The following is a 23,040-nucleotide window of genomic DNA, read 5'->3' as shown; positions in this document are numbered from 1 at the left end:
ATCCAAGACTCTAAGCTGACAAGACACGTTACATAAAATTGAGTAAAGTTTGCTGAGAACATCAATTAGCTTTGCATTACTCGCCGAAGTTAGAAGCAGGTAATGAAATGTTTTTCTATGTATATGAGAAGCACTCATCTAAAACAACAAGACGTGCTAAAAATGATCAGTTTATCTCCAAGATAGGCATTTTTAGGAGGTAGCTATTTTACATAGAGCTTCAAATCTGGAAAACCAGTTCACATTTGATAAATGGAAAAAGGTTTAGTTTTTTTTTAAACAATTAAATTATTACTACAACCTTAACGTTGTAAGCAACATGCATATCAGAATAATACAATACTTACATAAAGAACTGTGAACCGTTTGTATCTTTCCCTCTGTTGGCCATTGACAGAAGAAATTCTTTGTTGTGCTTTACAGCAAAGCTTTCATCTAGAGAAAGTGTTTTTGATTGCTTTAAAATACCAAATATTTACTTTGTTCTATTAGTTAAATGGCATTTAGCTATTTTTCCCCTCAGCCAACCCAGATAAATTTATCACTGCAGTAAAGAGCATTAAAAAAATTAGTTTCAAAATAAAGTATATTATGTCATGTCCTTGGGATACATTATGCTTCACATTCTAATGCCTAGAATTTAAAGAGGAGAAAAGTAAATGTACTTTCTTATTTTCACCTGCCTATTAATTGTAGTTATGATATGAAGAGTGATTGTAAAAATGGAACTCTTAGTCAACAGATGTACTTCCTGCATATACTCATGCAACATCTGAGTATAGTAAGAGCAGGTCTTTGCTATTTCTCACTCTTGTTGGCACATGCAGATCCACACATCTTTGGAAGACCAAAATGATGATGTTTTTTCTAGCTCATGCATCATCAATATAATTTTTAACTATGTTTTGATGAAGAATTTTTATTAATGGTGGTGATCCAGTTTGGTGTCAAGCCAAATAAGCAGCTTTACTTTCAGATACCAGGATGAGTTTACAAAGAGCTTGCTGTTAGAAAAATAAGTTTACTTAAGATGATCAAGTTGGATACGGAAGTCACAAAATTAATCAGGTTTAGAATAGATATGTACAAATGTAAGTCTGATAAAGTTGACAAATTTGAATCAGAACAGCTTGATCCTCATTTAGACACAAACATTTTCTGAACAAAATAGTGAAGTAAACAAAATACACCTTTATGGCCCTCATACTGCCATCAGATCAGATAGCAAAGACTTCTGCGCCCATGCAGAACCCAAATAAACCAAATGGGACTCAGATTTGATATGCACAGACCCCAGATGATTGTAGGAGCATGACCATGGATTACAAGTTTAATATTTATAAGACAGAACATTTGAAAAAGGTTTAGATTGGCTTGATAAAAAAAACTTTACCTTCAAAAAAACCACCATAAATGGATTCTCCTCCTCTCCCATTTCCTTGAAAGAAAATACACTGTATTACAAATAAATGTAGTGAAAGTATAAATCATTTAAAGTTCAAGATGTGCCTAATGACTCCTAAAGAAAGTATCATAATATAAAAGATATTTCAATTATTGCATCCAAGTCAAAATATCTTCAAGAACAGTCAAATAGGAAGCTACATCTTGACAGTCTGCTTAAGTAGAATGGGACTGAGAAAATGCAGGCTGTGGCTTTTCCATTTATTCTGCATTGTCTCACACATTTCTAGATCAAGCTAGGACTACTACTGGGAAATACAATGTTTTACACTGCATTACACTAAATTTTTTCACTGGGAGGCCACACCAAGCTATAAAGAGAATGGAACTGAAAGCTATTTATAAATATGTTCTTATTTGAAGGCCCTATTCAGCACACCTTACTCGAAGAACACACACCTTAACAACACACAGTCAACAGACATTTCATCTGAATGTAGGATGCTGAATAGGACCCTTAAAAATATCTTACTATTTAAAAACTGGAGTTTTCTTTTAAGGCTGTGTCCTACCTTCACTGAAGTCACCTCCTTGGATCATAAAATCTTTCACAACTCGGTGAAACAGACAACTTTTGTAATGCAGTGGCTTCTGGGTCGATTTTCCGGTACCTTTTTCACCTAAAAGGGAGAGAGGAAAGAGACATGGAAGGAAGGGGCGGAATTAAAAAAAAAAAAAAAGATACTTTGCATTTGTGCAACACCTTTCATTGGAGGAGCTCCAACAGTCTGACTAACATTAACTATTAAGTCTTGCAAATCAGTTTGAGAAGTAGGCAAACATCTGTTTTGTAGATGGGAACACACAAATAGATTAAGTCCAAAGCTGGCCAAGGATTTTGGTTCTCATTTTCTCAGTACCCATCTTTCAGAGGTGCTGAGTGTTCACAGCTCCAAATGAAGGTCTTAGGAGCTGTGTATGCCCAGCACATCTGAAAGTCAGATCCCAGGTGTCAGGTTGGGCACTCAAAACTTGGGTTACGCCATTTCAATACCCATTTTTGAAAAATTTGGCCAAGGTAACTTGCCCAAGGTCACAAAGGAAGTCTGTGGTGAAGCTGTAGATAGGACATAAGTCTCCTAGGGAAATTTACCAGCATCACTCAGAAACTTAAATGTATTATCATTCCAGAGTAAGACTGTCTACATGGGGAATTATACCAGTATAACTATGGTGGTAAAATTATACTTGTATAAATTTTCCTGTCAAGACAAAACCTAAAAGACTACTCCTAAAAGGCTAACACACTGCTGGTCTCAATAAGTACAAAGTCTGAAAGGCAGGTAACTGAACGAACACTAAAATTAAAAAAGCACTACATTGTCTCCTATAATCCAAAGACAAGTTTTTAGACATTTGAAAAAACCCTGCAAAGGTTCCACTACTTTCAGAAAGTTGAGTATATCTTTCTCTGGACTGATCGCCAGAAGAAAACCTAAGAAACAGATTCCTAGTCCCCTGCTCTAAACACTTTTGACCATACACATTCCCAATGTTTCAATAATAAGATCAAATTCCAATTCTGAGCTTGAACTATTTTATGTGCACATATATTACTTGTTTCTGACATGGAAGTGATAAGCAAAAACTCGTGAGATTGAAATGTAATAAAAATATTGAAGGGGAAGACGGTGGGAAATGTTGGAGATGGAGGAAAAAACAAGCGAGTTTCTATAAATCCACTACTGTGATGAACTAAGTTTTTAGTAGAAAAATTTGTTAAAAGTTACCTTGGAAAAAAGGTGATGGAGGTTGGAGAAATCTGGGTCAGATTCACAATCACCATTTAAAACACTGTTTTATTTTAATGACTAGGCTTGGACTCAATATCAGTATTCTTCAATTAAAGTAACAATTCAGCAGGATAAAAATGCCATTTCAAAAATATTTCCATGATAGGTTTTTGTAAGGACTGGTAATTTGACTAAGAAACAGGGAATTTGAATTTAATTTGGGATTAGAGATTGCCACACATCTGTTACAAAGACAAAACTTGTGGCACCTTAGAGACTAATCAATTTATTTGAGCATAAGCTTTCGTAAGGTGCCACAAGTACTCCTTTTCTTTTTGCGAATACAGACTAACACGGCTGTTACTCTGAAAAGAAAAAACTAAAGGGGATAGTTAAGAAGTGGATGGCCAATCTTAGAAAACAAAGGCCACGAATATTAGTGGTAGTTCAGTATATCACAGGAATCAGAAGATTCCATTAATGCTCAACTTCCTGACCTTTCACTGTCTACCTTTATTGTATGCTTATCAGTTTCAGGATTAATTAATATTATATAGTTTCAGCCAGCACAAACTGATTTAAATAACTGATTTTAATCATGATTTAAATCAACAAGCAGAAAAACTTGATTAAAATCATCAATTTTAATCATGTTTTGCATTTGTACTTTCTACTAACTTTTCTAAAGAAAAGCTGATTCTCATTAGGTGGTAACCGTTAAAACATGTTGATTTGCAATTAAATAAAACCATTTACACCAACATTGGTGCTTCTTTTTGCTAACAAGCAGGATACACACACTCTCTCTCCACATACACACACACACACACACTAATTTAATCAATTATATAACTTAACTTGCAATTATTAAAGCCTTAATTTTTACATTTTTATTATGTTAGAAAACAGTGAAATTTTAGATTATTCTTTTTTACTTGTGATTTATGTCAAGCTCTATTTGGATGGAAATTCAAATTCAATTAAAATGCACAAAATCAGCATTTTAATTATTTTATTATTAAATAAAACTACTTTAAAAGTAGATATAAGACAAAGTTCATAAAATATGTTTTGCATTTAAAACTAATTTATTAAACAAAAGGAAGTATTATCTGTAGTTAGTGAATTGAACTGATTGTTTCTGGTCACCAAGTCCTTCGAGATTTTAGAACTAATAAATCTCATCCTATCATACACATTTTTATTCATAGATTCAATCTGGTAAACTAGTCCTACTTTTTTCATCTCCTTTGTTTTTTTACTTTGAATTAACTGAAATGAAGAAAACATTCTCTCTGCACCTGCAGTAGAGGCTACAGCTGTCAAAAGCTGGTTCCAGGTGTTTAGCCAGTGACTTACACCGAACCAGTGATTTGACTTTCTTTAAAACTTACCAGCAAACATACTGCTTAATATTTTTTTGATTTTAAATTAATGATTTTAATAGATTACAGTAAGTTTAAATCTTAAAACATGTTGTAAATGTCATATTTAATTTTAAATAGGTTTATTTAAAAAAATTGTATTTAAATTAAAAGAACCCAATTTAAATACAAAATTCTAATTTTCTATTTTTTTTTTAAAAATTGATTTTTATCCAGCCTGCTTTCAACAGGATTTTTGAGGGCTGTTGCAGTTAGCCTGACACTCCAGTATCTAAGTTGGATTAGCATATGCTCCACGTACTAATTGATGCCACAACTGCAAGTGCTTCAGTACACAAACCTTGCATTAAATGCACACAAGACACCAATGTTAAACCTCTACAGAGACCAAGACACATTATTTTAAAGTCTACCTTCATTTTCTGGTATGCAAAAAGTGATAATCATTGGATGTCTACAGGGGATTCTGTCGAATATAATAATTCACAATATGAAACTAACCAACAATGAATTAAGTTAAAAATCATAAATATCTACGAACCTGTGCAAAGGCAGCGAAAATTCTCACACGTCTTTGGGCACACATCAGAAAACAATTCAAAGACCACTCTTCCAGCTGAAAAAAATCCCACACATTTATAAAGTTAAATTAGACTTGTCTTCATCTGACCATTAAATATTTATATTGCTATAACATAATATAGCTTAGAAATTATTCTTCTCACCAGGTACATTGTTGATGGCTATGTCAAAAAAGCAACGTGGCCGCTGGACCTTGATTCCCATGGCTTCAAAAGTTTAAAGACTGTAAACAACAAAAATATAAAAACCTTTGAGTTTTCTCCTCTGTGTATTGAAACTATATATTCACTTGATCTTGACCGAAAAGCTTTTTATGAAGGAAAAAAAGGTGTGATCATCCTGATACATAAATGAGCAAAACTGAGTGTTGACATGTTGAAAAAGGTGGCCTTTTTGCTCTCAAGCCGTTTTAAATATGAAAGTCTATGAGTTGTTATTTTTCCTTTTGTCCTAAAGACCAAAGATTAACTTAAAAACAGTTTTCTGTGCATATTCAGTTCAACTTTACGTTATTACCAACTCTCACAAAACTTGCTGGAGCTTTAAGAGAAACACAAAATACTGCATTTTTCCTGCAACACCAATCAAGGTGGTATTATTGTATGTATTACAATAGCACATTGGAGTCCCAGTCATGGACCAGGGTGCCACTGTATTAGATGCCATACAAACACAGAAAACAAAAAGACTGTCCCTGTTTCAAAGACTAAGAGTTTACAATCACCAATTTTGGTGAATCAAAGAGATCAAAAGATCTCTTTTTATTTTAAAAAAATTCCAGTTGTCATCGTTGCAGAGTAAAGCTTGTAAACGTGAATGAATGTATTCTAAAGGCTTAATAATCCACTATTTTAAAATCTTGTGATTTAAGCCAATCTCAGACTTTGGGGGGGGACAGACTCATGATTTTTGAATGCTTGGGTTTGGCAATACTGACTTCATTCATGTTTTCTTTGATAGTTTTTTAGAGGAAAGCATACAAGAAAACTGCAAGGGAGACTAAGGCATCAGTTGATGAGAATGTCATTCAACTTCCTAACCGGCTTTATAAGAACATACTTGAAAAATGAGAGGATTTGGAAAAAAGTGGGAACAAGACAAACATCTTAGGATCTTCTGCTCTCCTAGTTGGGTAAAAGGTTAAGACCTAGTAGAGTACTTTGATAATTTGCTCCCAGAAGCCTTGGATCTTCAGACCCAAGGCTGAATCAAGTGGCTAAGGGGGCATGAGGTGGAGAGAAAGAGTTAACTTTAGGGCCAAAGGACTGTGCACTCAGGCAACTTATTAAGACTACCTCTGAACTATTTGCCAAGAAAAACAAACAATTCCCTAGTATGACAGACAAATTCTTACTGGCCATAATAAGAAATCAGAATATTTTTGCAGGACTATTCAGTATACAGAAGTCAAATGGCACAGATTTACATAAGACGGACATTAAGTTCCTATTAAAGTACCATATGTGGAGCGGAAAATGAGATACTCCTGAGATTAAATTGGAAGAGATGCAAGGTTCACTGAGGTTTTAAACTTACACCAAATAAATAAAATTGACTAGCCTAAAAAAAAAATGCTGCATATGACAAACACTTGGATCCTGGGTTACCCTTCACTATTTATACTGAAAAGGGAAGCAGCATAGCTATTTGTTTACACCTTTTGCAACAGCTGCTTACAGAGTTTACAAGGCATATGGTCCCTGCCTTGTAATAGTTGTCCACAGTTACTGATATACATCTTTCAGCCTATGGACTTTGTAATTCCTGAGCAGCAGAGCTGGGCATATAACTGATTTTTCAGTTTGTTGGCAGTTAAAAAAATATATTTTTGGAAGAGAAGTTGGGTTTGGGTTGAACTGAATTCAAAAAGTGTAAAAAACAAACAAACAAACAAAAAACCCTTCAGCAAATAAAGAAGTGTCCATTTGGAGCATTTTTAAAGGGCTAAATGCACAAAACAAGTGGAGGCAGCAGTGCCTCCCTTATAACCATTAGGCCTAATAGTTAGAACACTCACCTGGGATGTGGGAGACCAAAGTTCCATTTCCCCTCTGCCTGATATGGAGAAGTGATTTGCACTCAGGTCTCCCACATGGCAGAAGAGTGCCCTAATCACTGGGTTTTGGGATATTCTGGTATAGGTTTATCTCAGTTGCTCCTGTTGAAGCTGTTCCACTGCATCTAAACAATTAACGTTACTGGAACAAGGACTTGAACTTGGATCTCCCACATCCTAGGTGACTGACCTAACCGCTAGCCTATAGAGTGGTTCTCATTCTCTTTTCCTAGCCCAATGACTATTCATTGTCATTATGAAAGACTACGAATTGCCATTAATGCAAAATAATCACTGGGATAAAGGTTATAAGGCACCAACACCTCTTCTTCTGGCCATTTTGTGAATGGCCCCCAAGTCCTTCCCACCTCCTCCCCACCCCAAATATTTGCCCAAAACTATTCAGTGAATTTGAGTCAGCACTGATTGAGTCCAGTGGAGGGACTTAGCAATCTTTTACGTGATAGGCTATTCCTGTGATTATTGTAAGCTGCATTAGTTATACTTTATACATTGATTGAAAAAAATAAGCAACACTTTGTACTTTACTACTTTGTACTGTTAAATTCCTTACAATTGTGTAAGATGGGCAAAGGCCACTGCAGAAATGTCAGACTGGGACTTGTGCTATAAACACCAAAAAACTAAGGGTCAAAATGTAAAAATAGTTTATCATGATCCATCAAATCATTGACAATATTGATAGGGTTAGCCCTAAACATTTAATGTTGCAAATATTTTTAAGATGCCTATCACTCTAGTATCCAGGAGCTGCTCTAATTATAACGCAGCCCAACCCTTTTTATTGGTTTCTTTTAAAAACAGAATACATCTTGAGTAGGTAACTGTAACAGTTTTTCATTAAGCTTTATAGCAATCAATAAACACATTTTCAGCTTTTTATCTCCTGTGTTTGTTCTTTCCCTTTCATGGCACTGTTTCTTTCTTTATGTTGACTATCTGGTGTGTCTTTTTCTGTCTATGTTTTAGTATATGTTCCTTCTTTATTAGTTTTCAGTAATAAAAATAATTTTTCCCTCATTTCATTCCACAAGAGTCACTCTTCCAGCGCTGTGCCCTTTGCCAATACTTTCCTTCTACTATCATCCGCTCTCTTGGACCCTATTGCCCTCTCTCCTGGGCTCCACTCTATAACACAGTGACTGAAATGAAGACAAATTCTTTTCTATGAAGGAGAGACTGCAGCCAGCATATGCGTAGAAAGTATTACATTATAATTTATTGTCAGTTACCAAAAAATGTCTAAAGTTATTGTCATATTGAGCACTATATACCCTTACTCATATTGATGGATAGTAAGTTGGAGTTCAGGTTAAAAGTTAGTTTTATGGAACCTTAAGTCTCAATTCCTTGACCTTAACAAAAAGCCATGAAACATTTTCAATATTTTAAACAAACGAACATATTAGAATGTCAGAAGTGAATTTCCAACTTTAAAGTTTTTATGTGGAAATTATACAAAAATGTTGCATACTTATTAGGCCATTAATATTAATCTAAATCTGTTTCTGCATTTAACGATTCCAAGTATCCTACTGTAGCCTGGCACACCATCCCTGACATCCTAGCTTGAGTTTTTACAATGATTCAGACCAAGAAAATTCCTCAAAATATGTTATCTACAAATAAAGTTAAGTTCTCTCATATTATAATTATTAACCTGGCAGTAACTCCCCAAATGCACCCACTGAATAGCATAGTAAAATGGTAGCCACACTAACATATACACTCTCAGAGGTCCAGCAGGAATGCAGATTCAGCACATGGCATCCTCAGGTTGCCCTACAAAGGAAATCAACAGGTTCCAGTTACTGAAATTTGATTAATCTGATTTTACCAGAAGTTTGTGAGAAATTCTCATACTTTCTGCATTGTTGTGGAGGGCGGTGATCGTGCAGCTGCCTCCTCAAATGAAGACAGAGTAAACTGGAGTCAGTGTGGTCCTGCAGCAGTCTAGCAGAGAGTCTGAACTGAAAAGACTAATAAGGAAGCCCAAGCTGCCTTCTGCCTACATTGTGGAGGAATGAATATGTCTAAATCATGAATAACCTCTGGATCAGTGCATGCCATGCATAAGAAAAAAACAAACTCATTTGCTTTTTAAAATGAAACAAAATTTTACTTACAAGCTACTAGAATCAACTGAAGAAATAAAATAAAGTATTCTAAATCTTTCTATCATGAAGATGATTTAACAAAAGAAAAATGTTAATTATCTTTAGAAAAAATGTTTGCCTTCTAATACAGTTTGCACTGGCTCACTAACTTCTTGAAGCAAACAAAATAGTATCCTTAGGACAACGCATATGTAGACAGATACAGAAGATACTCCTGGGGGAATTCTGTGCTACTGCGCACGTGCACAATTAATGAGCCCTGCATATTTTTAAACTTTTGCACAGGAAAAAAAGCTTCTGGTGAAATAAAAGGAGTACTTGTGGCACCTTAGAGACTAACCAATTTATTTGAGCATGAGCTTTCGTGAGCTACAGCTCACTTCATCGGATGCATCCGATGAAGTGAGCTGTAGCTCACGAAAGCTCATGCTCAAATAAATTGGTTAGTCTCTAAGGTGCCACGAGTACTCCTTTTCTTTTTGCGAATACAGACTAACACGGCTGTTACTCTGAAACCTGTCATTCTGCTGAAATGTTGCTGCAGTTCCACCTTTCTCCCACCAGAGGGCGCGGTGGCACAGGAGAAGCAGCAGCTCCCAGGAGAAAATAACATCTGCGGTTCTGCCTTTTGCCCACCAGAGGGCCCTGTGGCAAAAGAACAAAGCAGCAGCTTCCTGCCAGCAAGGGAAGAGAAAGAGCTGCCTTCTTCGCAGTGGGCCAGGTCAGGAGACAGGAGCTATTGGGAGACATACAGCTAGGGGTGCTGCGGGGGAGGGGGGGGTCAGACAGGGGCTCAGGGGGATGGCAGACTGGGGCAGGGGCTGAATGGGAGTGGAGGCACAGGGCCACTGGGGGGGAGGAAGGTGCAGGGCCACATGGTGATGGGAGGGGGGAGGTGCAGAGCTACATAAAGATAGGGGGTGGCTGGGTGGAGGCACAGAGACATATGGGGACAGGGGGAGGGGTACAGGGACACATAGGGACAGAGGAGTGGCTGGGTGGGGGCACAGAGACATTTTTAGCCCCAAAGATTTTTTTCAAAGTTTGTGAGCGTGTAAAGGATCGTAATTAGAGCTTATGTTTTTCAGGGTTTCTTTTTAACCATTTTTGAGTTTTACGTAGATGTCTAAAAATTGCAGGTTTTCGGGCTCTCTCTTTATATATATATTGTAATGAGTAACCGATTATACAGTAGTATATACTGTAATGAGTAATCTATTTGTAGTGTTCCATACTATGCTTTAATGTAGTGCTGTTTCAAATACTTAACGAACACAAGGAAGGTCTACACAAACCAATTAATGTGCAACACATTAGTGCACTTTAGAAATCACACTCCCTGTAGGCTGGTGAGTTTGCATCTGTTCACCAGCTCAAGGGATAAAATAATCAGCTACTTGCAAACCCTGTTTCAGCTTGCTGCGCAGGCTCTTTTACTCTTCTGTCACACAAATGCAAGGAACACAGAGAAGTAACAAAAGTGATAGTCCTGATCTGGACTGATACTGCTCTGGCCCCAGCACCTCAAGGGTCACTGCTGTTCCTTAGTCTCAGGGGAACTGCAAGGCCCTACCAACCCTTCCTGTTGCAGCCTTCCGTTGCTGTCCAGCAAAAACTTTGTTTCTACTGGCCCTTCCTTTCACAGAGCTGGGTCCTCACTTATGTCTTCCAGCTGGAAATCAGAGCCAATTGTTAGCTACTTTTTAGCTGGATCAACTGGTACCCAACACCTACCTGGTGGGCTTCTCCATAGGTCAGGGCTCACTGCTCCCTGGCTCCGTAGGCCTTAAAGGGGTAAATTGCCCTGCTACACCCCTGTGGTCTGTATTACTGCTTCATGTAGACAAGCCCCTTAGACACAAGTACCCATTTCCAGCATTTATTGGATAAAACACCAATATTTCTTTAGTTTTTGTATCAAGGTTGTTTTATCTGTGTGTATTGGTTAAACCAAAAATCAGAAGCCCTAATCATAATCACACAGTTCACCCAAGGCATAATTTGACTAGTTAGGGTGAAAAATACCTACATTACCCCTCTAACAAATCTATGCCCGCTACAGTTTAAATGAATAAAAGTTTCACACTTTGTGTACTTTGTCACTGATAACATACTGTCAATTTTCTATACAATCTTTTTTTATAATACAAGTTGCCTTATTTTTCCTATACCTTATTTTCCTTCACTCCATTATCCCTTCCTAAAACAGATCATGCTGTATCTTTTTCTACATTGTTTTCAATGTTATTTCCTCTTTTCTTCTTTCTTCCTTCAATTGCTATATCCCTTTCTTCCTGTGTTCTCTTTCTCCTATTTCTCTCCCAAAAATCTCTTTCAGTGAACCCTATGTCGCTTATTTAAATGTATTCCACTACTTTTTCCTCCCCCACTTGCACATACCTTCACTACCATTATTTCACTCACTTCTTCACACACAGGTTTTGAAAAATTTACCAGAACCAAACTGTCAAAGAATTAATCCACTAATCAAAGATTAATACAAAAGATTTCCTGCCACATAAACAGCATGTCCAGGAAAACACTGGTGAAAGGCCAACCTGTCTCTCCCCCACCCCTCTCGCCCTCTCCAAACGAATCCTGGGATTCCAATCATAGCCCTGGTCTACACTAGGACTTTAGGTCGAATTTAGCAGCGTTAAATCGATGTAAACCTGCACCGGTCCACACAATGAAGCCCTTTATTTCGACTTAAAGGGCTCTTAAAATCGATTTCCTTACTCCACCCCTGACAAGTGGATTAGCGCTTAAATCGACGTTGCCGGCTCGAATTTGGGGTACTGTGGACACAATTCGATGGTACTGGCCTCCGGGAGCTATCCCAGAGTGCTCCATTATGACCGCTCTGGACAGCACTCTCAACTCAGATGCACTGGCCAGGTAGACAGGAAAAGAACCGCGAACTTTTGAATCTCATTTCCTGTTTGGCCAGCGTGGCAAGCTGCAGGTGACCATGCAGAGCTCATCAGCAGAGGTGACCACGATGGAGTCCCAGAATCGCAAAAGAGCTCCAGCATGGACCGAACGGGAGGTACGGGATCTGATCGCTGTTTGGGGAGAGGAATCCGTGCTATCAGAACTCCGTTCCAGTTTTCGAAATGCCAAAACCTTTGTGAAAATCTCCCAGGGCATGAAGGACAGAGGCCATAACAGGGACCCGAAGCAGTGCCGCGTGAAACTGAAGGAGCTGAGGCAAGCCTACCAGAAAACCAGAGAGGCGAACAGCCGCTCTGGGTCAGAGCCCCAAACATGCCGCTTCTATGATGAGCTGCATGCCATTTTAGGGGGTTCAGCCACCACTACCCCAGCCGTGTTGTTTGACTCCTTCAATGGAGATGGAGGCAATACGGAAGCAGGTTTTGGGGACGAAGAAGATGATGATGAGGAGGAGGTTGTAGATAGCTCACAGCAAGCAAGCGGAGAAACCGGTTTTCCCGACAGCCAGGAACTGTTTCTCACCCTAGACCTGGAGCCAGTACCCCCCGAACCCACCCAAGGCTGCCTCCTGGACCCAGCAGGCGGAGAAGGGACCTCTGGTGAGTGTACCTTTTAAAATACTATACATGGTTTAAAAGCAAGCATGTGAAAGGATTACTTTGCCCTGGCATTTGCGGTTCTCCTAGATGTAGTCCTAAAGCCTTTGCAAAAGGTTTCTGGGGAGGGCAGCCTTATTGCGTCCTTCATGGTAGGACACTTTACCACTCCAGGCCAGTAACACGTACTCGGGAATCATTGTAGAACAAAGCATTACAGTGTATGTTTGCTGGCATTCAAACAACATCTGTTCTTTATCTCTCTGTGTTATCCTCAGGAGAGTGAGATATCATTCATGGTCACCTGGTTGAAATAGAGTGCTTTTCTTCAGGGGACACTCAGAGGAGCCCATTCCTGCTGGGCTGTTTGCCTGTGGCTAAACAGAAATGTTCCCCGCTGTTAGCCACAGGGAGGGGGGAAGGTTGAGGGGGTAGTCACGCGGTGGGAGGAGGCAAAATGCAACCTTGTAACGAAAGCACATGTGCTATGTATGTAATGTTAACAGCAAGGTTTACCCTGAAAGAGTGTAGCCACTGTTTTATAAAATGTGTCTTTTTAAATACCGCTGTCCCTTTTTTTTTCCTCCACCAGCTGCATGTGTTTCAATGATCACAGGATCTTCTCCTTCCCAGAGGCTAGTGAAGCTTAGAAAGAAAAAAAAACGCACTCGCGATGAAATGTTCTCCAAGCTCATGCTGTCCTCCCACACTGACAGAGCACAGACGAATGCGTGGAGGCAAATAATGTCAGAGTGCAGGAAAGCACAAAATGACCGGGAGGAGAGGTGGCGGGCTGAAGAGAGTAAGTGGCGGGCTGAAGACAGGGCTGAAGCTCAAATGTGGCGGCAGCGTGATGAGAGGAGGCAGGATTCAATGCTGAGGCTGCTGCAGGACCAAACCAGTATGCTCCAGTGTATGGTTGAGCTGCAGCAAAGGCAGCTGGAGCACAGACTGCCACTGCAGCCCCTCTGTAACCAACCGCCCTCCTCCCCAAGTTCCATAGCCTCCACACCCAGACGCCCAAGAACGCGGTGGGGGGGCCTCCGGCCAACCAGCCACTCCACCACAGAGGATTGCCCAAAAAAAAGAAGGCTGTCATTCAATAAATTTTAAAGTTGTAAACTTTTAAAGTGCTGTGCTTAAAGTGCTGTGTGGCATTTTCCTTCCCTCCTCCACCACCCCTCCTGGGATACCTTGGTAGTCATCCCCCTATTTGTGTGATGAATGAATAAAGAATGCATGAATGTGAAGCAACAATGACTTTATTGCCTCTGCAAGCGGTGATTGAAGGGAGGAGGGGCAGGTGGTTAGCTTACAGGGAAGTAGAGTGAACCAAGGGGCGGGGGGTTTCATCAAGGAGAAACAAACAGAACTTTCACACCGTAGCCTGGCCAGTCATGAAACTGGTTTTCAAAGCTTCTCTGATGCGTACCGCGCCCTCCTGTGCTCTTCTAACCGCCCTGGTGTCTGGCTGCGCGTAACCAGCAGCCAGGCGATTTGCCTCAACCTCCCACCCCGCCATAAACGTCTCCCCCTTACTCTCACAGATATTGTGGAGCACACAGCAAGCAGTAATAACAGTGGGAATATTGGTTTCGCTGAGGTCTAAGCGAGTCAGTAAACTGCGCCAGCGTGCCTTTAAACGTCCAAATGCACATTCTACCACCATTCTGCACTTGCTCAGCCTGTAGTTGAACAGCTCCTGACTACTGTCCAGGCTGCCTGTGTACGGCTTCATGAGCCATGGCATTAAGGGGTAGGCTGGGTCCCCAAGGATACATATAGGCATTTCAACATCCCCAACAGTTATTTTCTGGTCTGGGAATAAAGTCCCTTCCTGCAGCTTTTGAAACAGACCAGAGTTCCTGAAGATGCGAGCGTCATGCACCTTTCCCGGCCATCCCACGTTGATGTTGGTGAAACGTCCCTTGTGATCCACCAGAGCTTGCAGCACTATCGAAAAGTACCCCTTACGGTTTATGTACTTGGCGGCTTGGTGCTCCGGTGCCAAGATAGGGATATGGGTTCCGTCTATAGCCCCACCACAGTTAGGGAATCCCATTGCAGCAAAGCCATCCACTATGACCTGCACATTTCCCAGGGTCACTACCCTTGATATCAGCAGATCTTTGATTGCGTGGGCTACTTGCATCACAGCAGCCCCCACAGTAGATTTGCCCACTCCAAATTGATTCCCAACTGACCGGTAGCTGTCTGCCGTTGCAAGCTTCCACAGGGCTATCGCCACTCGCTTCTCAACTGTGAGGGCTGCTCTCATCTTGGTATTCATGCGCCTCAGGGCAGGGGAAAGCAAGTCACAAAGTTCCATGAAAGTGCCCTTACGCATGCGAAAGTTTCGCAGCCACTGGGAATCGTCCCAGACCTGCAACACTATGCGGTCCCACCAGTCTGTGCTTGTTTCCCGAGCCCAGAATCGGCGTTCCACAGCATGAACCTGCCCCATTAGCACCATGATGCATGCATTGGCAGGGCCCATGCTTTCAGAGAAATCTGTGTCCATGTCCTGATCACTCACGTGACCGCGCTGACGTCGCCTCCTCGCCCGGTATCGCTTTGCCAGGTTCTGGTGCTGCATATACTGCTGGATAATGCGTGTGGTGTTTAATGTGCTCCTAATTGCCAAAGTGAGCTGAGCGGCCTCCATGCTTGCCTTGGTATGGCGTCCGCACAGAAAAAAGGCGCGGAACGATTGTCTGCCGTTGCTCTGACGGAGGGAGGGGCGACTGACGACATGGCTTACAGGGTTGGCTTCAGGGAGCTAAAATCAACAAAGGGGGTGCCTGTACATCAAGGAGTATTTCAGGCAGGACTTCACGGAGGGTTCCAATAAGAAATGGTGCACCTAAGTTATTGTCCTTATTGGAACAAGGAGGTTAGCCTGGCCTCTGATTGATACATGGCTAGATTTACCTCGCTGCACCTTCTCTGTGAGTGACTGCAGTGTGACCTAGAGGAATGAGTCCCCTAGACAGGGGAGGAGGCAAATGAGTACAAAACAAATCTGGTCTATTTCTTGTTTTGACCCACTCCATCTATCTTTTACATCTTTGGCTGGCAGCAGAGGGTGCAGAAGGACTGCAAGCCATCCACATCTCATGGCTGCTCGGCAGAAGATGGTACAGTACGACTGCTAGCCATCCTCATCTCTTGCCTGCCTGGCAGAAGATGGTACAATACGACTACTAGCAATCCTCATCTCTTGCCTGCCTGGCAGAAGATGGTACAGTACGACTGCTAGCAGTCCGTATCGCCTGCCCGCTCACCGTAAGACTGTTCAATAGGACTGACTGCAGGACTAAAGAGAATGACCTGGTCAAGTCACTCCAAATTTAGTCCCTGCGCCCATGTCTGCCCAGGCGTTCCCAGCCGACGTGGCCAGGAGCACCTCGGACATGACGATGACGGCTACCAGTCGTACTGTACCGTCTGCTACCACAAGGCAAGGGGTTGCTGCTACTGTGTAGCAATGCCGTACTGCGTCTGCCAGCACCCAGGAGACATAGGGTGACGGTTACCTGAGCGGGCTCCATGCTTGCCGTGGTATGGCGTCTGCACAGGTAACTCAGGAAAAAAGGCGCGAAACGATTGTCTGCCCTTGCTTTCACGGAGGGAGGGAGGGAACGGGGGCCTGACGATATGTACCCAGAACCACCCGCGACAATGTTTTAGCCCCATCAGGCATTGGGATCTCAACCCAGAATTCCAATGGGCAGCGGAGACTGCGGGAACTGTGGGATAGCTACCCAGAGTGCAACGCTCCGGAAGTCGACTCTAGCCTCGGTACTGTGGAAGCGCTCCGCCGAGTTAATGCACTTAATGCACTTAGAGCATTTTCTGTGGGGACACACACACTCGAATATATAAAACCGATTTCTAAAAAACCGACTTCTATAAATTCGACCTTATTCCGTAGTGTAGACATAGCCTAAGTGCTGTCCCTGAACTGTTCAGGGGCTCCATCCTTCACAGCCTCCCTCTAGTACAGGAGGGAAAATTCCATTTGTAATAGAAGAAATGAACTACATTTGTAATTATGATCTGTGAACTAGTGTATAAATTCAGGACTAAGTACTTGCCTCAGGCTCCACCCGGGTATAGGCCCATGGCGGTGGGTGTATGTGTGTGTCAAAGAGATATTTGCAGAAAGATCAATCGCAGAAAATTACCTTTATATAGGGTATGTCTATGGTCAGTATAGATACTACCTATTCCAATGGCAGGAATTCTCCCTTGGGTGTAGGTAATGCACTCCCCAAGAGGCAGGAGCTTCCACTGACCTAGAGCGGTCTACACCAGGAGCTAGGTCAGTATAGCTACGTCTCTCAGGGGCAGTTGGGAGGTTGCAGAATTTAGACGTGCATTAAAAATAATGTTTCTAGCCCCTATGGTTCTTCTGTCTTCAGATCGATACAGTACATTTGTTGAGGCCCAGGACTTTCCAAAAACCAGCAGAGTGAAATTGATCACTCTAATCAGTTTCATTTCTGCTATTCATAACTTTGGGACCATCAGGGACAGGACAAGAACCATGTCATTTTACTCTGAAGATTCTGTTTTTGAAAGCTGTATGCAAAATCAAGCTTTGCGGAAGATGGATTTTTTTTTTTTAATCTTCTAGAAATAGAGCAGCAAGGACAACCTAGCCAGTAGGTTCAGGGGCTACAAGGGAGAAGAGAAATTGTTCGATACTAAAGATTAGCAGACAGTCAGCACAATGGTAAGAAACCTAGCACATTTCCCCAACAGATAATTGGACAGCAGGCTCACTCATCAAAGCATTATCATTGTTGCTGCTCCTCGTACACCTCCTTCATACTGGACTGGCTGTGTACATTTGTTCTGACAGAACAAATAATTAGTAAATAAAACCTACTAATTCAACACAATGTAAACTGAGCTGAAGTTAAAATAGGGTAATGCTTCATGGAGAGTGCTTGAGATTCAAGCTCAGTTATTATTATTCTTATTGTGGTAATGCCTAGGATTACCAGTCACAGACCAAGTCCTGGTCTACACTATGAATTCATGTCGGTATAAAATCCACAACCCTGAGCAACACAGTTATACTGCCTGAACTCCCTGTGTAGACAGCAGTATGTAGACAGGATGGCTTCTCCCATTAACATAGCTACCGCCTCTCGGGGAGGTGGAATACCTATGCCAATGAGAGAATCTCTCCCATTGGCATAGGTAGTGTCTTCACTAAGCACTGCAGCTGTACCCCTGCAGTGCTTTAAGTATAGACAAGCCCCAAGACTCCATAGTGCCGGGCACCATAAAAACACACACAGAAAATACAGTCCCTGCCCCACAAAGCACAAGTATGTGGCCTCCTCTGTAGATAATAGGGAGCAAATAAATATTTTCTCTTAAAAGAACATACAAGCACTTTATAAAGTGGATTTAAAATTAAAAGAAGTGAGTGGGCAAGGTTCTGTGGTCTGCAACGTGCAGGTCAGACTAACTGATCTTGATGGCCCCTTCTGGTGTTAAAATCTATGAGTCTAAAAAGAGTCTGGCTCATATTACCCTATGCACAAATACAGGTGATAACCAGAACAAAGGGCTTCAGGGGATCATCCAACGAAGTGGGTTTTAGCCCACGAAAGCTTATGCCCAGATAAATTTGTTAATCTCTAAGGTGCCACAAGACTCCTCGTTCTTTTTACCAAAGATACTTTACCAAGTCCCATATATTTATGGGAGGCAATTCCTTCACTGGGAAGGAGTTTTAAGGCAATATTTAGCCTTGCGATGGAAGATTTAGCTATGTGTACTTCAACAAGCCATGTGTCATCTTACTTTTTGAAATCTCATTCATTCATACTGTCCTAACAGCTCTGCTAAATCTATTATCATACATATGCAGTATTCATTATTTTCAGTTCATTAATGCCTGCAAACAAAATGAGTCTGTAAGTGATGTCATAGCCATTAAAAAAAATATAAAAAAAAAATCTATGTACAGAGTTGGGACAGCCCTTCAAACTAGAAGACAGAGAGTGGACCCTCCAGCCAGCCATGGAGCACCCTTCAAAGCAACATCCCCTGTTCTAGAGGCCTGCAGGGAAGGAGGCCATGTGGCAAGCAGAGTCTGGTGATTTTGCCTGCTAGGGGAGAAGAGAGAGGATCCATTCAAACTCTGGAGCAGGCATGGAACAAGGCCCCCTGCGTGTACCAGCAGCTGGAATTTTCACTAATGATTTATGTCTGGAGGACTGAAAGTGTGGCCAGCAGCACATCACCAACGTGCGTGGAGAAAAGGCTCTTGTCCTGCCCCAAGGAGCTGATTTTTTTTTAAAGCCATTCACCACAATACCCCATTTGTAACTAATCCCACCCCACTTGGATCTCGCCCATGACCCTCCACACCTCCCTCCTCTAACTTCCCTCCAATTTGCAGTTTATTCCCTGCCACTCAACGCCCCCTTTCTTCTCACACCAAACCGGACCACAAGACCGACCTCGTCTCCCCTAGGGCTGGGTCACCCCCACCCTTTCCCCAAGCCCGTCACAGGCAGGCTGAGCCCCCCCGGAGGGCTAAAGCCCCTGCGGCCCAACGAGGGGTGGGCCCCTTCCCGTGACGGAGCGGGTAACTCCCGCCCCTTGGTGGGGGTGTAGGCCCCGGCCCCCACTATGGCGCGGAGGCCCTCGCCCGCATGGGGCTCGGCGGGGCAGACTCCCCGAAGCGCCCCAGCACTCACCCGCTCGCGGCCCGGCTCGCTGCCCGCGCTCCTACTGCCTCGCCGCCGCCGCCATGTTAGAAGCTGGTGCGGCAGAGACTGCGTCAGTAGAGGAGACGGCGGGAGCAGGGAACCCCAGAGGCGGCGTTGGGTGGAGGCTGACCGGACGGGCGCCGGCGGGGTGCGTGCAACGGTCGCGGTAAACCCCGACCCGGCTGTGCTGAGGCGGCCAACTCGGCCGCTCGGAGCCCACAGTGATTAGGGGGGCCGCTCCCCGCCTCCTTCCGCCGTCAGAGCTGCTCCGCCCCCTCGTCCACTCCACTCCACTCGGCTAGGCCGCCTGCCTGTGCCTGAGCTCAGCCCTGAGCCCCGTGCCCCGAGCTAGCCGAGGGCCTCAGACCTCCCTCCCGCGCCAGAGCGCGCGTGCCCCAAGCGACGAGGGGGGCGCAGGGGCCGGCTCTGTTCCCTGCCAGTGCCTTGGGTTGCCAGGTTTGGTTGGGTGAATTCCTGGAGGTTTCATCACATGACATAATCTTGAATTAAAGATTCATCTTTAATTCCTGGAGACTGCAGGACAGTCCTGGACTTATTGGAAAACCTACTGACCTGTGCAGGCACAGCGCCCTGTGGCCAGAATAAGGAGAGGGCCTCAGCCCTCCCCTCCCCACAAGTCTCTGCCCTGAGTTAGGATATGGGCATAGCACCCCCAGCCACTAGCGCCCTGGGTGGTGAGAGGCCTCAGCTCCCCCCTGCACTAGTGCCTCTGTACCCCCAGAGGACACAAGACCCCCAGCTGCCAGAGTCCCAGTTTCTTCAGCGAGGAGAGGAACTCAGCCTCCCCACTCCCCTAGAGCCCCTATGTCCTAAGTGGGCAGTGCTCCCCACTTGCCAGAGCCTCTGAGCAAGGAGAGGAGCCTATGCCAGAGCCCTTGTGCCTCAAGCAAAGAGAGGGGCCCTGGCCCATGTCAGAGCACCTATGCCCCAAGCAAGGAGAGGGCACGGCCCCCATGCCCCATGCCAGAGCCTCTGTGTCCTGAGCAAGGAGAGGGGCACACGCACACACTTCAGTGTCCCTCCTCATGCCAGTCTGTATGGATATATTGCATTATAAAATATGGGCCTGATTGGGCCTTCTGTCAGTTAAGAAATTAGCATGTATATACATTATCTGAATATTGTTCACAAGGACGTGTGGGCAGTCTCCAGCAGGAACCTTGGGCCTGGACTCCAGTATTTAAACTGGAGAAAGGGCTGATGACACTCAGATATACTATGTGATGGGCACAAAATAAGGAACAATTATATGCACACATATTATTTTTTCTGCAGGACTTCTGCCTCATTCAGTGCACAGGATTGACCTACTCGGGATCTGGAGCAGGATTTTGTACTATTTGTACCAGTCTGGGGCCGGTGGGTCTAGGCCTGTCCCCTCAGCTAAGTGGAAAGCACCACAAAGCCTAGGCTACAGTTGAGTTCTTGGGACAACAAGATTAAGCAATTAAGAATGAGGAATCCGAGGAGGAAACCAAGCAGAGAACACCAGACAGCAGCACCTACTGCTCCTCAAAGGCATCCAAGGAGTCAGTGGATGCCATTCAGAGGAACTCTAGACAGAGATGTAAGCAAGCAAGGGACTGGAAATAAGCCCCATAGTTGGAGTGTACCCCCCCAGTCCAGCTTCCTCCTCCTGGAGTGATGGATGGCCATTTTGGCCAGCACCACGAAGTGGTTGCCAAGGAGGTTTTGCAACTTAGTGTAAGTGCAGATGGGTTGTGTGTAGATCAGGAGGTGCAGAGAAAAGTGTAGCCAGAACCTCAGTAAGACATTCTGGAGGAGCCGGAAGAGAGGTTGCAACCTGATGCACTCTACACAGATGTGCACCAGGGTCTTCCTCTCACCACAAAAGGGACAACTTTTTGGGGAAGTTTGTGAACTGCATGAGGTACGTGCCTGGAGGAGCTGTCAACTAATATCCCCAGCAGGCTTTGAAACCAGAGTGGAATACAGGCTAGCCCAAGAGCTCCTCACGTGGCAGCATGTCCACTTGGTGTTAGGGCAGGAGCAGGACACAAGGGTGAGGAAGTGGATGGTATAAAGTACAAGCATGTATAGATGTTCTCTGGGCACTGTTTGGAGGTAGACCAGCTGGATGTTGTGCAGAAATCTGTGATGGGCTAGGCCTAAGCAGATTGCAGGAGGAGAAAGGACTGTCTCATGATTAAGGCAGTTGGATGTTGCCTTTAACTGGTTTCTATCCCTGCCTGTGCCACAGAGCCATAGGTGATGCTGGACAAAATATTTAATAGCTTCTGTTGAAGTGAGCACCATCCTTCCTGTGCACTGAATGAGGGAGAGGGGTAGAAGAAAATGATATGATAGTATAATTAAAGACTGTATTATAATGCTATTCATAAGGGACCTGAAGTAGTTTTCCCTCTGCTGATACTCACACCTTCTTGTCAAAGATTGGAAATGGGTGACGTCCACCTTGATTGCAGTGGCCTCGTTAGCACTACAAAAGTAATTTTCCCTCTCCTGATATTCACCCCTTCTTGTCAACTGGTGAGAATAGGCCACTTCCGCCTTAATTGAATTGGCCTCATTAGCACTGACCCCTCCACTTGGCAAGGCAACTCCCATCTTTTCATGTGCTGTGATATATATACTGCTTACTGTATTTTTCACTTCATGCATCTGATGAAGTAAGTGGGTTTTAGCCCATGAAAGCTTATGCCCAAATAAATTGGTTAGTCACTAAGGTGCCACAAGGACTCCTCATTGTTTTTGCTGATACAGACTAACATAGCTACCACTCTGAAACCTTAATTATTTCCTAACTTTTTAGTGCTTGTCTTTGTAACCTAAATAATGTCATTTTAATGTATGTGCAGGGGCATGCGCAAGGGGGGCCACAGGCCCCTCCAATAATTGGCAGGAGTATAGAACCACTCTGGCCCCAGGGCTGTAACAGGAAGAGCGAGCTCCTCCCATCCTGGGGTCATGGCAGGAGCTGACAGCTCCACCGGCCCTTGGGCTGGGTTGAGGAGAGTGAGCTCCTCTGGCCCCAGGGCTGCGGCGGGGCACAGAATGTGCCCCTCCAAAAGCAGGGAAATTTAAATTCCTGGACGAGCCTTTTTGTGTGTGTGTAAAACAACAGATATAATGACTTAGTACATCATGATTGCAACATATGTACAAGTTAAACATACTGTAGGGACATTTTGCTCTGTTAGTATAAACTCTAAGTCCAAAGATAAATGCTGAATAGAAAAGTATTTGGGGGAAAGAAAAACAAAAAAGGCATGATCATTTTTTATTGGAAAGTCTATTTCTTCTGTGTTCTCTGACTTTCACTGAGGTGGGTCATAGGGCATCTAAACTCTGCTCAGCTGAAGATAGAACTTGTTCTCTAAGGTGCCACAAG

At 43.2% G+C, this 23,040-nt stretch overlaps 1 protein-coding gene across 2 annotated transcripts in view; it reads right to left on the bottom strand.

The window, feature by feature from the left end:
• The window catches only part of PPIG (peptidylprolyl isomerase G), a 42,196-nt gene extending 22,263 nt beyond the window's left edge, over positions 1-19,933 (bottom strand). The window contains exons 1-7 of one of the 2 annotated variants that reach the window (XM_048869856.2): positions 19,635-19,933; positions 8,963-9,023; positions 5,308-5,387; positions 5,124-5,198; positions 1,977-2,084; positions 1,394-1,438; positions 348-435 (exon numbers count right to left, since the gene is read on the bottom strand). In XM_048869856.2, the coding sequence (XP_048725813.1) occupies positions 348-435; positions 1,394-1,438; positions 1,977-2,084; positions 5,124-5,198; positions 5,308-5,368 (377 nt within the window). In that variant the 5' untranslated portion in view covers positions 5,369-5,387; positions 8,963-9,023; positions 19,635-19,933. The remainder of the gene's footprint in view (positions 1-347; positions 436-1,393; positions 1,439-1,976; positions 2,085-5,123; positions 5,199-5,307; positions 5,388-8,962; positions 9,024-19,634) is intronic. The other variant, XM_048869855.2, reaches the window with a different exon arrangement.
• Positions 19,934-23,040: the final 3,107 nt, after the last annotated feature.

This window comes from Caretta caretta, chromosome 11 (assembly GCF_965140235.1).
Source record: "Caretta caretta isolate rCarCar2 chromosome 11, rCarCar1.hap1, whole genome shotgun sequence".
NCBI classification, from domain to species: Eukaryota; Metazoa; Chordata; order Testudines; family Cheloniidae; genus Caretta; species Caretta caretta.
Note: the sequence above shows the minus strand (reverse complement) of the source record. Positions and strands in the feature narration are given on the sequence as shown.